Below are 16,903 nucleotides of genomic sequence, written 5' to 3' on the forward strand. Positions count from 1 at the left end.
TTATTGTGAGATCTATGGGGAGCCATTGAGAGATTTTAAGCAAGAGTTTTGTGATCATATTTATGTTTTGGAAAGATGATGACAGCAGAGTGGCAAGTGGACGGTAAATAGTGGGACTGGGGGTTGAGAGACCAGTCTGGAGGCTATTACGGCAATTCAGGTAAGAAATTATACAGGCCTGGATTGGAGAAAAATAGGTATGGAGAAAAGTGGATGGATTTGAACTCAATTTAAGAAGATAAATAGATGGGATTTGATGACGAATTGGAGGTGGAGAAAAGCAAGAGAAGACAAGAATGACTCCTGGGTTTCTGGCTTGAGCAATGGAGTGCTTGGTGGGGCTGTGATGGGGAAGACATAGGTAGGACTTAGGAAGGAACATGTCTGGTGGGAGTTGCTGGTTGAATTCTGTGTGATACATGTTTGTGGTGCCAGTGAAACTCCAAGCAGAGATATCCAGCGAAAAACTGATAATGCTGATCCGAAGCTACAGAGAAAGGTCTGAACTAAAGATAGAGACTGAATATCTATCATCGTATGGGTGGTAGCTGAGATCTCTGGAATATATGAAACCACCCTGGGAGAGGCCTACAGTGAGAAGAGAAGTAGCATGAGGATAGAACGCTGGGGAGTCCCAATCAGAACAGGAAAGAACCAGGAGAGAAGAGCACGATGAAATCCAAGGGAACCGAGAGTTGCAGGAAACAAGGGGGTGTCTCGTGCAGCAAAGTCAAAGAAGATAAGAATGAAAAATGTCCATTGTTTTTGGCAACAGGAAGGTTAGTGGTGACCAGCGTTAGCAGTGAGGCCAGCCTTCAGAGGGGCAAGACGCCTGATCCGCAGGCAGCTGGAGCAAGGCCCGGCCACCCAAGGAGGTCATGCGCATTATGAGCTTTCGCTTTGGAACTGCAGAGGCTAAGGACAGTGGCTGGTCAGGGCACCCAGAGAGAACAGAAAGATGTTTTACCGGAATTGCCTAATTCAGGAGAAAATGGAACAACCTCTGGGTACTCTCGGTAGCCATGGCGCCAGTCAGCTGACACAGGGAATGCCAGCTGTTTGCAGGAGGAGAGTAAATTGAAGGGCTGGTGGTGAATGCATCTGGGCTCTGGAATTCATGGGAAACACACTTTGTGACAGAGAAGCAGCAGGATGCAGGCAGGAGATAAGGAATTAAGAACCCTGGGCTGTTTCTCGTGAAACTCAGGCTAGTCTCATAAACTCTCTAGCTAGGACATAGCTTCCACAGCCATAAAACAGGGGCCAACAGCCCTTACCTAGGTGGGGAATCCAAACATTCCCTGTGGTTTGGGATTCTCTGTGATAATGCACCCTTAGATGGCATGGCTAATTAGGAGCTCTCCATGCTTTATGTAAACACCAGAACACTTAAAACAGGGAAAACTCTGAAATGCTATTAAGGAATAGTAGACTCAGAACAAAACAAACAGTCCCGCCTGCTCCCAACTCAGACAAACACCCGCCAGTAATGCAGAGACAGCTTTCAAATCCAGTAGGGAAAAGAGAGCAAGGGATGGAAATGTCAAGCTACAACGATTTGATCAATCCAATGGCAGAAGAAAAAAAAAATAACCAGGGAAGAGAACAACTCAAAAGAATGGTTTTTCCAGATAACAACACTTACCCGCAAGAAAGAAAGCTTGAAGTCAAACATTAAATCCAAATTTAAATGTCCAGGGGCGGGGGAGAAACACCTTTATTTAACATTACTAGGCATGTCATTTTTTAAAGTTGCCATTCTCCTAAAGTAGGCTAAATAAGGTTTAGCCGCTGACAGGCTAGTGACCTTGGGCAAATCACTTATCAGTTTATTTGTTGCATACAGATAATGATACAGACCCTGGGAAAAGATGCTTTGGAAAGCACAGAGCAGTGCAGCAATGCTAGGCAAGGGCTTTTTACCAGGCATGGCATGCCTTCGAGAAATCAGTTTGAGATGGCTTAAGCCCAAAAGGGTTGGATCACAGTTGCGCAGGAGTGCTAGGTGTTGTGTAAATGTCTTAATCAGCTCAAGAGGCCTTTGGCAAAGGAAAAATACACACTGCCCAGCAAGCTACGTGCTTGATGTCTCCCCAGGGCAGGAGGCAGGCCCTGCAAAGGGCTGCAGCATATCTCAGGGGTGAACCAACGTTCCGTTCCCCTCCCAGATCGCAGAGCTGGAGAGGAACAGCTTGAAATCCAAAAGGGGCCCTCTTCTCAGCTAAGGAAAACAGTCTCAAATCTTTCTGACATCTGCACAAAAGGGGTACTGAGGGGCTGCCCTGCAGGGTCAACAGTGCTGGGTCCAGTTTAAACAATCCTGCTTGGCCCTGGGAACGCGAGAGGGTAGGGAAGATGAGTAAAAAGGACCTGGCTGCGTGGGCAGCTTCAAGCATCCGTGTGCACAGGATCGGCCCCATGTGCACTGGCCTCCTGATCTACTTGGGAAATAGGACATTCCTGCTCTTGACTCATGAAATACAGCTTGGTCTGGTTCACTAACCTTGACAAGCGTTCCCAGAAACTTCAGGCTTCACAAATAAAGTTTTAGGAGCATATTTGACTGTGTGGACACCGAGTCTTTTAAATATTGACGAAAAAAATCTGTGCAGTGATATTCTATTTTTCTCCATCCCACGACCCTTCAACCACTCATGTTTTCAAAGGAGAAGCCAGATTAGGGCTCCAGATGTTTGGAATCCAAATGAGAGCTCCTCACAGAGGAAATCTACCGCCTTCTATCTTCAAAGATCAAAATCTCAGCCAGGGGTGAAACAATGAGGTCATCGTAGGCATGTTTGCCTGGTGTAGGACTGACCTCTGTTCAGGATATCTAAGAATTTCTAGTTTTAAAGGCTCCCCAGCCCCACAAACAGTTCAGAGTTGTTTCTCAGTTCCCTGGCTGCTGGGTCTCTCATGCTTCATCAGGAAATGCCCTTTTGTGTCAAACTTCAAATCTCATCTGCTTCCACTTGGGCCATTTTTACTTGCTGTATCGTTGCAAGGGTAAAGTAAATCAATAAGAATCACCCCTTAGGAAAGTGGGGAGAGGATATGTCCAGGAAATTCACGGAGGAAATACAAACCTGCAATGAATATGTGAAAAGATGCTTAAACTTACATGTAGTCTGGGAATTGAGATGATTTTCACCCATATTAACAAAAATATCAAGTGATGGCAAGGGTATAGAAACATGGGCACTCTTGTACAACAATACTGATGTAAATAAATTCGGATAGATACTCTGTGGGGTAATTGGTCATTGGCTTTTAAAATTAAAAATGCCCATTACCCTTACACCTGGTAATTCGGATCCTTAGCATCAACACTAGAAATGAGTACAAGGACGACTGTCCAAGGATTTCTACTGTAGCACTTTCATTTTTTAAAATAGCAAAAATTTGGAAACAAACTATGTGTTCATCAAAAGGGAAATGGCTAGATTAAACTTTGGGGTGGAGGAAAAGATCTTAAGGACATATTATGTGACCAAACAAACCAACCAGAAACGGCATAGAATATATACTTATGATTATAGTTTGGGAAAAAAACCCAGAAAATGAAAGTATTCTTATACATATTCATACCTATCTTTGATCATGCACAGAAAAAGACCAGAAAGACAATAGTGGGACCGAGAGAACATCAAGGGAGACTTTTGCATTGTCTGTGTTGCTTGCTGTTGTTTAAGAACATATTCATATATTTGTTGTAGAATTATTTTTTTTCTAAAGTGTTTCCTAGATCTAGATCAGAGGAAGAACGTGGGCCCCAGTGGCTGTAGTGAACACGACTTCCCTGGGAGACAGCAGTGGGTAAAGTAAATAGGCGAGAAATCAAAAGACCCAGGTAATAGCCTGAATCTGTCATCAATCTGCTGTGTGACCTGGGAAGTCATTTTCCTTCTCAGAGACTGTTTCCTCTACCATCTGTGGATAAGATGAGAAGCTCACGAAGATACCTTCGCTTTCTAATATCTTATGATTCCCTAAGTCTCTGCCTTTAATGTACAATATGTCTGGTCCCTTTTGATGAAGAGATGGCTTTTTATACTTTTCCTTCAAATTCTGGCATAGTTTGACATTTCACTGTACTGCAAATGGAAAATAATGAAAGAGGAGGTAGAGTGGTCACTCTGTTCCCTGTTCGGCTATGTTTTTAAGGGTTTGGTTGACCTATTTATGCTACCTTCCTTTGACAGTGTAAGCTCTTAGGCTTGTTTGAATGTGGTGAGAGTGCAAATACAACGCTGCAAGTCGGAAGATCTCAATTCTACAGGGTGGCCATAAATTTTGAAAATGTAGATTGGATTTTACTTTTTTTTATGGATTGATCCCCCCCTTGAATACTTTTGCTGAGTTATACTAAAGATGCAGGTTTCTTCAGTGCAAATCAAAAATACAAATCATCTGGGGCAACACATCACATATGCATATACGAGGCTTGATAGAAATGCTGTATCAAGGCACTGTGTTCATTGCAATTTGCACAACAATCTGAACTGGTCATGGCTATTAAAGGACAATACATTGAATAAATCACTTAATGTTTTGAAACGTGTGCTATGCCTTAATATAATATCTATAAATCATTCTTTATGTATAGTCACCTATATTTCTGGACTTTACGGCTACCCTTGATTCTGGATGAAGCACATCCCTAGTCTGTAGATAACGATTGGACCACTTGTCCCCCAGAGTGGTAGGGAAGAGCCTATCTGTAAATGAGCTATGAAAATTGATGTGCATCTACAAACATATCATAATCTGGTTCTGCACAACTTAATTGCCTTTTGGAAATACCCCAGATGAAACTTTGAGGAAACTTCGCTATTGAGTCAATGAAAGAAACCTCTTCCCGGTCCGTCAGAGACTTTGACTAATCTAGTTCTGCCTATCATTAGTCAGCAAAGCTCCTTCCAGCTGGTCTTCATCACTTTGCTTGTTCCATGAGGTCATAAGAGAAAATTCTAAGCAGTTTAATTCTAAAGAAAACACACACACTTCAGATATCGGCTCCTGTGACTATCTATCTTTCAACAATGAAGGAAGCAACTTACTCGGGCTCCTTTCTCAGGAGAGCATTTACAGCCCCCAATGCAGTCTTGGCCTCCACATGGCTTTCCATAGGGCTTCTTCTCTCCCTATTAAAAACAAGAAAAAAAGAAAAAAGTTAGTGAACCATGTGAAGCAAGAAGCAATGCTGCCCAGGAAGCATACCTCTTAGCCACACTCCTCCTAACGAAATAAATCAGAGCAGCTTGGCGGTGTCATGAGTCACATGAAATAAAAAGCCATCTTAAGCTAGCACCCTTTTAGGTCAGGTCTATACCTCACTATATAGCCAGCTTGGTAGCTGGTTGGGGAACTGTGACATCTCCCCACATAGGTAGAAATTCCAGCCACAAAATACAAGAGCATTTCTTTACATGGGGCTGGAAATAGACTCTAGCTGTATCCCTAAGCCCCGCTGGACTTATATATTTGCACTCATTGAGAAAGCAGCAGCTGTAGCAGAGAACTTGAGAGAAATTCAAGTGCCAGAAATGTAATGATAGATGAAAATAGCCACCCTGTACTCTGCCCTCAGAATTGTTCTCCTCAGGGTCCCACTTTCAGCACAGCATTCAAACCCCTGTGCCCAGTTAGTCAGATCCAAGTTTCTCAGGTGATACTGTACACTATTCCCTAAACTCTCCAATCCAACTTCCTTTTCCCTTCTCTGCTTTTTTTTTTTGGGGGGGGGACCGCGCTGCGTGGCCTGCAGGATCCTAGTTCCCCAGCCAGGGAATGAAGCAGGACCCCGGCAATGAAGGCACCGAATCTCAATCCCTGGACTGGCAGGGAACTCCCACCTTCTCTGTTTTATGATGATGAATGTAACAAGCTGAATTTCTACAAAGTCCCCCGCATGACCTGACATGTGCTGACCCTCTCCAACCTGTTCTCCTCACTCTCTCCCTGGCTCACTCTGCTTCAATCACACTGGTATTCATTCTATTCTTTAAACACTTAAGCCTGTTCCTGCCTCAGGGCCTTTGCCCCAGCTGTTACTTCTGCCTGGAATGCTCTTCCCCTAGATGTTTTTGATCACTGGCCTCTTTTTATCACCCTAGTCTCAGTTCAATTGTCTATTCTCAGAGAGGCCTTTCCTGACCACTCAACCTAAAGTAGCCCCCAGGTACTTCCAATCATAGCACTATGTTACCTTTTCAACATTAAACATTCTGTCTCCCCCCCCCCGCCCCCCGTTAGAATGTAAGCTCCATGTAAGTAGGGACCTTATCTGTGCTGTCCAACACTGCATCCCCAATGTCTAAAACAGTGGATGGCATGTGAAAAATGCTTGATGACCTCACGGATCTGGGATTTGAACACAGGTCTAACTCCCAAGCCTTGACCTTAACCCTTATGCCTTAGTGTTTTCTAAGTCTTCTGTCTCAATGCAGACTCAAAAATGAGGAAACTGCCATTCTGACCCTACCCACCTTGGAAAAAAAGCCACACATAAATTCTAACTATTATCTGTAATAAGAACTTTATCTCTGGGATGGATTTAGTATCATCCAACTTTTTTGTTTAATGTTGGCTGTTTTGTTCAAAAGAGAAAGGCATATTTATGAGCCAGCCTCACACTTAATCATTCTTGCCTCTTTGTACTGTGAACCTTTTCCTAATTCCCAGGGAGCACTGTGAATTTCTCAGATGGTCTCTTATCTCTTTAGACATTCCCACAACCCTTTATCACCACAACACCTCGGTAATAAGGTAGTGATGGCAGAGCTATGACAAAATATTGCTATTTTAGATTCCAAACACCTTCTTGATATGAAAGATATTTTATCTCTCTTATATGCCTTTGACATGGTAAGTGCTTTTGTACAGTTTCCAGTTTGCCCTCCACTTTATGGTATACAGGACAGGCAAGTTTTCATAAGGGTGAGATCAAGAGGTGCTGTGGAAGGTGAAAGCTGGGGGCTGGAATGGAATAGAGAACAGGGAGGCAGAGCAGCATTGAATTTAATCCTCACCAGTGCTGTGCCCCCTTTGTCTAATGTTGAGTGCTATATTTCTCAGGATAATGGATAATTTCTATTTGCTTTTCCATATAGTTCTGTATTCTCCAAACAGTCTTCAATGAACACGTATAATTAGTAAGGAGAAAAAACACCAGTCTGTTTCTGGATGATAAATTCATCACCTTCAAGGGAGAGGACTCAACAGGCATTGCCAAACTGGTATCTGTTTGGAGCTATGGCCTAATTCGAAACAATGCCCTTTAGGTGTCCCATAAAATTTGTCCATCATGGACCAAAAGTTTCCAGATCTCTAGCGTGGAGCAAGGAGGCTGGAGGCAGGGAGCTGGATAAGACAGGGGGAAAAAATCCCAATAACAGGAGCTGAACAAAAATATAAGGAGCACAAGCTGAGGTTTCTTGGGAACTTGGCATAACAAGGAGGCAAAGACACCCAGCTAACAGACAGGAAGCCATCACTGTCTTCTGTCACTGAGGAAAGTAACCAGAGAAGCCCCACTGGCCACAAGGCAATTTCCTGTAATGCTGGTCCTGGCAGTTCCCCCAGGAGTCTTCAATTACACTGGGCGGGGGAGGGGGCCGGGGGGAGGGCAGGGATAAAAGGAGTGGCTTCCAGGGAACATGGCAAGACCAAGAACAGAGGAAGTCTCTGACCTATCCTGGCTTGTCTGGGGACACGCTAACCATTGCTAAGCCAGGCCACATCACTGGTGTCATTCCCACCCTGGAATGCTTTCTCCCTTCCATGTATATGTATGCAATGCATATCCAGTGGTTAGGACTCTGTGCTTCCACTGCAGGGGGCCTGGTTTCGATCCGGGGAATTAAGATCCCGCAAGCCCCGTAGTGTGGCCAAAAAAAAAAAAAAAGCACTTATTATGCCATAATTGTACTGCAAAGAGAAAACAAAAGTAGTTCATAATGAAACAATATGTATTTTAATATGTAAATGCTCATACATGGCTCTATTAGATGTAGGGACTTCGCTGGTGGCGCAGCGGTTAAGAATCCACCTGCCAATGCAGGGGACACGGGTTGGAGCCCTGGTCTGGGAAGATCCCATATGCCACGAAGCATGCATGCATGGTGCGTGCATGTGCCACGACTACTGAGCCTGGGCTCTAGAGTCCATGAGCCACAACTACTGAGCCCGCATGCAACAACTACTGAAGCCTGCGCACCTAGAGCCCGTGCTCTGCAACAAGAGAAGCCACCGCAAAGAGAAGCCTGACTACCACGACGAAGAGTAGCCCCTGCTCACAACAACTAGAGAATGCCTGCGTGCAGCAACGAAGACCCAACACAGCCAAAAATAAATAAAATAAATAAGTTAATTAATCAAAAAAAAAGAAGATGTAATGAAGTCATCAGAGGCTAGCAGCTTGATGCAGAATCACCAGGAATGCTACAGTCTGCTGAAGCAGAATGATTCTGGAATGTGGTACTGCTGACTCAAGTACCACAGATGGAGCTGCTATTAGTGCAGTGATTCTCTGAAATGGTGAATAACTCATGGTAAAGCTCTATTTTAACACTGTCAGATTTCTTCAAAACACCTTTCACACCAAATCTCATTTGATTCTCTACCACAAATCTGACATAGGTGTTTTAGAGGTACAGGTATATGCAGCGACATACACACATACACAATATTACAATGCTTTCTTTATATCTTCACCTATCCCCCTAGACAGTAAGTTCCTCTGAGGTGATGTTGGTTTGTTCACTATAAAGCAAATTAGTTTAAACCCTCTAAGCCTCAATTTCCTCAACTATAAAATAGGGATAATAATATTTTAGCTCATTGGGTTTTGGGAGGTTAAAGATAATGCCCCTAGCAAAGTGCTTGCCACATATAGTATGCTCAATATATGTTAGCTGGAATTATCTAGTACTGTGCCTGCCTACTAGGTGATCACTGGATGACTGATTTGCATTTTAAAGATGAGGAAATGAAGGCTCAGCTGTTAGTGACTTCCTCACTATAGGAAGTTAAGTATGCCTTTTTTTTTTTCCCACTAAACCCACTGCCACCAATTCCAGGAATCAGCTTGAAATGGGGAAGTCAGGAAAAGAAAGATGAGTGTTGGGAGGTGTTTGTTTGTTTGTTTATTTATTTATTTATTTATTTATTTTGTGGTACGCGGGCCTCTCACTGCTGTGGCCTCTCCCGCTGCGGAGCACAGGCTCCGGACGCGCAGGCCCAGCGGCCATGGCTCACGGGCCCAGCTGCTCCGCAGCATGTGGGATCCTTCCAGACCGGGGCACGAGCCCGCGTCCCCTGCATCGGCAGGCAGACTCTCAACCACTGCGCCACCAGGGAAGCCCTGGGAGGTGTTTTTTTATTCTTTTGCTTTTTTTATCAAGATGGGTTTACTGACTTTACCATAACTTACATTGTTTGTACACTTACCATAACTTGCATTGTTTGTACACTTTCTAAACAACCATCCTATAGATATAATTCTCACAACTACTTTTGAAACAAGGAAAATTTATATATAAATTTTCTAGATTAAAAAAAAATTTAAACCTGAGTCTCAGAGTTGGTATTACTTGGCAGTAGTGAAGACTCAAAGACAGGGCCTTTCTTTTCAGTGCACAGGTAAACTTCTAAAAAGAAAAATAATACAAGATGCTGAGGTGCCCTTTTAAAATCTTCATTCCCTGCTGGTTGCCTCAGGGTCCAAAAACCGAGAGAGGCCTCTTTGGCTGTATCAGAACTAGTCCTGGGGCCACATTCATAATAATGGGTACCACTCATGGAGCATCTGCTATGTGCCTGGCTAAGTACTTCACTTTTGCTATATCACAGAACTGTCCCAACTGCACTGTGTGGTAGGCACTATTACTGCCATCATTTCACAGATGAGAAAACTGAAGCTTGAAGGGGTTTACTAGTTTGCCTACTCAAGGTCATATAGCTAGGGAGTGGCACAAATTCAGACCCAAGTTTGACTCAAAATCTTAGTGCCCTTCCATTAAGCCTGGCCCCCTGTAGCATCATCCTAGGTTTCTGTACTTTGTGATAATAATACAGAGAGTCTGGCTTTACTTTGAGCAATTCCAAAGCAAAACCTATTCATTGAAATTTAAACACACACACACACACACACACACACACACACACACACACACGCTAAACCAACCTTAGTCTTCTCCCATGTTTAATGTGCATTTGCCTTTTAAGAACAGTTCCCTATGAGTTTATGAATGAAAGCCTCTGGGAAGAGAAGGAATGGATCTGTACGAGCTGGCTCCCTACAAGGTGAGACTTGTCACCCACACTTTATTTTAAGGATGAAGCTGACACCAGACATTGATGAGTAGTTCAGGAAGGCATTTCCCTCCGTCTGTCCAACTGTGTTCACACACGTACACAAACGCAACAGATGGGCTCAGGGGGTGGTGAGAGGAACAAGCATTTTGGATTTCACTTGGAAAAGCCCTAGCCAGCCAGAATGAACCAGGGCCTGAGGGGATGTACTGTCCAGCTAGACCTTAAAGTGAATTCACCAAGCAAATGTTTAAGACACACAAACAGAAAAACTAAATCTTGTCCATAATGTTCATAGAACAGCATTTCTGAAGGATATATGAGAAAAATATGTGAGAAAGAGACTGGGAGAAAGTGAGGAATCTTTGAGCTTTAAAGCTGGAAGGGGCCTGAGGACCAGAGGTCACACAGTTCACATGTAGTTAGGGTAGCCAGTTTTAACAAATAAAAATCCAGGATGCTGAGTTAAATTTGAATTTCAGAAAAACAATAAGTATATCCCAATTAGCATATTGTCTTATAAGTATGTCCCAAATTAGCATAAATATGTTCCATGCAATATTTGGGACATACTTACACTAAAAATCTATTTGTTGTTTACCTGTAATTCAAATTTAACTGGGCATCTTATATTTTATCCGGAAACCCTACAAGTAGCATCATGACACACTTGTGTGACAAGTTCAGATGTGAGGAGTGTAAAAAGTAATTGTTAGTAATAACATTTTAAAGTACAAACTCTGCAACTTACTTTTAAACATATTAAGAGGGTATTCACATTTCTTTCTGTAATTGAGTCACTCTAACTTATTTGCCTTCTAATATGGTTTCTAAAGCAGGAAGGAAAGGTACAGTTATCACTAACATTGGAAGGATTAGATTCATTCATTTACTCAACAAATGTGTATTGTGTGCCTGCTGTGTATGAGGCACTGTGCTAGGTGCTAGGGGTAGGATGATAAAAAAAATTGAATATGACTTTTTCATGAAAGTTCATAGCAGTTTTATTCGTAATAATCCCAAAGTGAGAAGAGCCCAGACTTCCATCAATAGGTGAGTAGATAAACAAACTGTGGTATATTTGTACAATGGAATACTATTCATGAATTTAAAAAATGAACAAAGTATTGATACATGTAACTGCATGGATGAATATCACAGATACTATGTTAAGTGAAAGAAGCCATGCACATAAGTGCATATTCAGTATGAATCCACTTATACGAAGCTCTAGAATAGGCAAAGCGAATATATGATGACAGAAATCAGTGGTTACCTCTGCAGGGTTGTGAGAGTGAGGTTAACTGGGGGCATGAGTACTTCCTGGGATAATGGATATGTTCTATATTTTGTTTGGAGAGACGTTTATGAGTGTACACATTTGTCAAAACTCATGAAACTACACATGTATAATCAGCACATTTTATTGTCTGTAAATTATAATTTGGTTGGGTTTCCCTGGTGGCGCAGTGGTTGAGAGTCCGCCTGCCGATGCAGGGGACATGGGTTCGTGCCCCGGTCAGGGAAGATCCCACATGCCGCGGAGTGGCTGGGCCTGTGAGCCATGGCCGCTGAGCCTGCACGTCCGGAGCCTGTGCTCCGCAACGGGAGAGGCCACAACAGTGAGAGGCCCGCATACCACACACACACACACACACACACACACACACTATATATATATATATATATATATAATTTGATTAAAAAGTAAGCATAGTACTTGCCATCATGGAGTTGATATTCTCATATGGGATACAGATAAATACACAAATATTTGAAGAATAATCATTGTGCAAAGTGTGATGGAGAAAAACAGGATACTCTGAAAGTTTACAATGTTCAAGTCATTAAGATATAAGCACTACTTCTTCATTCAACAAAGATTTACTGAGTGCCTACTCTGTGCCAGGCACTGGATTATGCCCTGGGAGTACCCTGTTAGACAAAATAGACTTGCTCCTTTGCTCTATGTTCTTGTAGAGGAGACAGATGTTAGAAGAGTAAATAATAATCTTTTAATTATAATTGTGCTATACGATACAAAGGAGACCAATGGAAGGATATGAGAACGTACAACAGGGACACTTGGCCCCCTTGATGGGATCAGAGAAGGTTTATTTAAGAAAGTGCAGTTAGGGGGACTTCCCTGGTGGTCCAGTGGTTAAGACTCCATGCTCCCAATGCAGGGGGTATGGGTTCGATCCCTGGTCGGGGAAGATTCTCCACGCCGAACGGCGTGGCCAAAAAAACCCCAAAAAGTGCAGTTAAACTGACGTCTGAAGAACAGGAAGCTTCAGCTAGGTCAAGGGATGGGAGTGAGGCGGAGAATCTTCCAGACAGAGGGAAAAATCAATGCACATGCCCTATGGTGAGAAAGAATGTGGCAGCTAGGAGAAGCTAAAGAAAGCCAGAGTGACTTTAACAGGAAAGTAAAGCGGAGAGTGACAGAAGATTTTGCTGTCTAGGCAGGCAAAGACTTGCTCATGCAGAGTCTTGTGGGCCATGTTAGGGAGGTTTGGTTTAATTGTCAGAGCAACAGGAAGTCACTGAATTATTTTAAGCAGAGAGTAACATGGTCAGATTGATATTTTAGAAAAATTTTTCTAGTGGCAGTATCGCTAGTGGACAGAAGCGGGTAATAGTGAGGTGGGAGACCAATTAAGAGACTGTTGGAGAGGGATTTCCCTGGTGGCGCAGTAGTTGAGAATCCGCCTGCCAATGCAGGGGACACGGGTTTGAGACCTGGTCTGGGAAGATCCCACATACCGTGGAGCAACTAAGTCCGTGCGCCACAACGACTGAGCCTGTGCTCTAGAGCCCACGAGCCACAACTACTGAGCTCGTGTGCCACAACTACTGAAGCCCACGTGCCTAGAGCCTGAGCTCTGCCACAAGAGAAGCCACTGCAATGAGAACCCCGTGCACTGCAACGAAGAGTAGCCCCTGCTTGCTGCAACTAGAGAAAGCCCGCGTGCAGCAGTGAAGACCCAAGAACGAAGACCCAAAGCAGCCAAAAATAAATAAATAAGTAAATTTATACTTTTATATATATATATATATATATATATATATATATATATATATATATATATATATAAAAAGAGAGACTATTGGAGAGAAGATGGTGGCCTGAACAAGGGTTATGGCGGTTGGATGAGGAGAAGTGAATGAACCTGAGACATATTTAAATAGAGGGGACACGACCAGAAAGGGACAAGTCTAGAACAAGGCTTTCTCACACCAAGTCTACTTCACTGATTTGAGGACAAACTTCAATGCACACCTGCTATGTATTATCACTGTGTTGGGCACAATGAAAGAAAGACAAATATTTAGGAAACTTTTATTACACTCAAGGAGCTTAAAGCCTAATGACAACTATGATCAAAAGAAGAAAGTGAGAAGTATTATTGGAAAAGGTAAAGAGATACTTTTCTAAAACTTAGATGTGATTATGTCCTGTCTTCTCTCAAAAACCTTTCATGACCCTCTCTTATCTGCAAACTTCTAAATCCAGGCATAACATTTAAGAGCCCCTTTAAATCAGGCTCAACCACCATTGTAGGCCAAACTATCACCTCCAATATTCTACTCATTGAGTTCTATTTATCAGCTATTCCATTTTCATGGAATGCTTTTCATATCTTATCCATTTCTCTGGAAATCCTAGTCACATCTTTTATTTCTCTTTTTTGTAACAATTTTATTGAGATATAATTCATATACAATACATTCATTCACACATCCTTTCTTAAATATTACCCTCCCTCTTTTCCAATAGCACTATTTATGTTTCATTATGGTATTCATTGCTCACTCTAACAGCTTCTCCTTTTGACTGTTTCAGAGAAATTGTGGTGACAGTTTCTAATAAAAATATACAAGATTATTTTGAGTGGCCAGGTGGATCCTCAGGTTCCTCAGCTGTGTAAAGCATGATGGGGCTTCATGTCCTACTTTCTGTGAGCCTATTCTTGCTACTAGACTTTAGGCATACAGTGTCATGGGCTTTAGTGGCCTGTCCCAGAGCCTTATGGCTTATTTATAATATGATGTTTTTAGGGAAATCGTTCCAAGTTGAAAAAAAATCCCTTAGGGTTTCTAGTTGGTAGCCTAAGTTAGGATGGAAGAGTCAATAAGTTCTCTAAGAGTTGAACCTACAGGAATAGGAAGGACTGGGATTCCAGGACAGAGTATTCGACTTGCTGGAAATACCCCGACCGACTGTCTCATCTATTATTGAGTCCAAAGGATCAAGGACACTGCCATTTCTGTCTTCTGTACTTGGAAGAGAGAATTTAACCAATGCTCAGTTGAGACAGACAGTGAGTCCATGTGGAATTCACCAGCAGTAGCAACTATCAGAAGGATATAGAATGGGAAACAAATGCAGGTTGTTTCTATAATTTCTTAGCTAGATATTTAGCTCATGATATAGACAGTCTCTAAGGCATACTGATATAGATGAGAGTATAGATGTTCTGCTTGCTCAGAAATGAGGAAAGAGGACATGGGGAGGAGGATCTAAACCAGGGAAATAGAATGGTTCATAGCAAGTCCATCCCTCATGACTAGAAGGAAAATGAGAGAGAACCCCTCCCCAAATTACAAAACCCAGTAAACAGAAGACTTGGATCTCTGTCTTCACTTGCCAAGAACTGCATGTTACTTTTACCTAATTTTATGGCTGTAATTTTAAGCTGTAAATCCTTTCAGAAGTTGTTTTTAATTTTGCTTGCAGGGTAAGAAAGACAAACTAACTTGTCACATATGCCTGCATTTCTAAAATTAGGAGAAACAGCCCTAATCCCTTCTCATATGCAGAAAATAGAAACTAGTCGAGTAGTCTACTTGGTTGGTGGGAACAGACTTTCAAAAAGAAACATGCCAAAAAATAAAAATAAAAATAAAAGCATGATATGTCATAAGCAAAGTTAAACTCCAATTCAAACTTTTTGGCCTTAGCCAAAGCCCACAAGCAAAGGAGTGGGCCAGTATTTCTGTCTCTGATTCTGTTTCATGGCTTTGAAACTCATCTGCTTTTTGTTTCCAGGCAAAGTGACATGCAAAACTCATTTCAGAAAGCCCATCTATAGCAAGGCCTCAACTACACCTCTGGTAAGTCCTTTGCAATATACAACCTACCAAAGCTCACTGAGAAGAAATAGATAATCTGAATAGTCCTATATTGATGTTAAACTTGAATTTGTAGTTAAACCCTCCCCACAAAGAAAATTCCTAGGCCAGATAGCCTCCCTTGTGATTTCTACCAAACCTTTAAGGAACAAATACCATTCCTACGCAAACTCTGCCAGAAAATTGAAGATGAGGGACTACCTCCTAACTCATCCTATGAATCAAATATTACCATTACAGACTAATATCTTTTGGGAATATAGACACAAAAATTCTTAACAAAACTTTAGGAAATTGAATCCAATAGTATGTCAGAATAATGGTACATTATGACAAAGTACAGTTTATCCTAGGAATGGTAGGTTGGTTTAACATTCAACAGTCAATCAATATAATTCATCATATTAGTAGACCAAAAGGGAAAAATATGATTATCTCAATAGATGCAGAAATATAATTTGACAAAACTCAACATCTATTCCTGATAAAAACCCAAAGCAAACTAGAAACGGAAGGGAATTTCTTCAGTCTGCTAAAGAGCATCTATGAACAAGCCTATAGGTAGCATTATACCTAATGGTGAAAGCCTGAATGCTTTCTCCACTAAGATTGGGAGCAATGCAAATATGTCCACATTTACACTTCTGTTCAATATTGTGCTGGAGGTTCTAGCCAGTTTGATAAAGCATGGGTGAAAAAGGCACCCAGATTTGAAAGGAAGAAGTAAAACTGTCTTTATTCACAGATGACAATGTAAAAATACTACGACATCTACGAAAGAAGCAACTAGAACTAAGTGAGTTTAGTAATGTTTAATGACACAAGTTCAATATACAAAAATCAATTGTATATATGTTAACAGCAAACAACTTAAAATTGAAATTAAAATATAATTATAATAGCATCTAATATATGAGACATTTAGGAATAAACCTGACAAAATATTGGCTAAACCTGTACACTGAAAACTTAATTGAAGAGAAAATTAAAGAAGACCTAAGTAAATGGAAAGCCATTGTTAAGAAATCAATTTCTACCCAATTGGTCATCATAGATTCAATGCCATTTTAAAATGCATACAGAAATACAGAGGACCTAGAATATCCAAAACAACTTTGAAACAGAGAAACAAAACTTTAAGACATCCAGGACTTGACTTTTGAAAGTATTATTATGAAGCTATAGCAATCAATACAGTGTGTTATTGGGACCAATGAAACAAAATAGAGAGTCCAGAAATAGACCCACATATATATGGCCGATTAATTTTCAACAAAATGGCAAAGGCAATTCAGTAAATAAAGGATAGACTTTAACAAATGGTACTGCAACAACTGGATATCCTATGCAAAAGAAAAGAAAGAAAGAAAGAGAAAGAGAGAGAGAGAGAGAGAGAGAAAGAAAGAAAGAAAGAAAGAAAGAAAGAAAGAAAGAAAGAAAGAAAGAAAGAAAG

General features: G+C 41.6%; 1 protein-coding gene across 2 annotated transcripts in view; it reads right to left on the reverse strand.

Annotated features, from left to right (window-relative positions):
• COL4A6 (collagen type IV alpha 6 chain) overlaps positions 1-16,903 on the reverse strand; it is a 283,132-nt gene that overhangs the window by 152,686 nt on the left and 113,543 nt on the right. For both annotated transcript variants that reach the window (XM_029241453.1, XM_029241452.1), the window contains exon 3: positions 5,061-5,144. In XM_029241453.1, coding sequence (XP_029097286.1) covers positions 5,061-5,144 — 84 coding nt within the window. The remainder of the gene's footprint in view (positions 1-5,060; positions 5,145-16,903) is intronic.

Source organism: Monodon monoceros, unplaced genomic scaffold, assembly GCF_005190385.1.
Source record: "Monodon monoceros isolate NGI ecotype Baffin Bay Population unplaced genomic scaffold, NGI_Narwhal_1 Super_Scaffold_22, whole genome shotgun sequence".
In the NCBI taxonomy this organism is placed as follows: Eukaryota; Metazoa; Chordata; class Mammalia; order Artiodactyla; family Monodontidae; genus Monodon; species Monodon monoceros.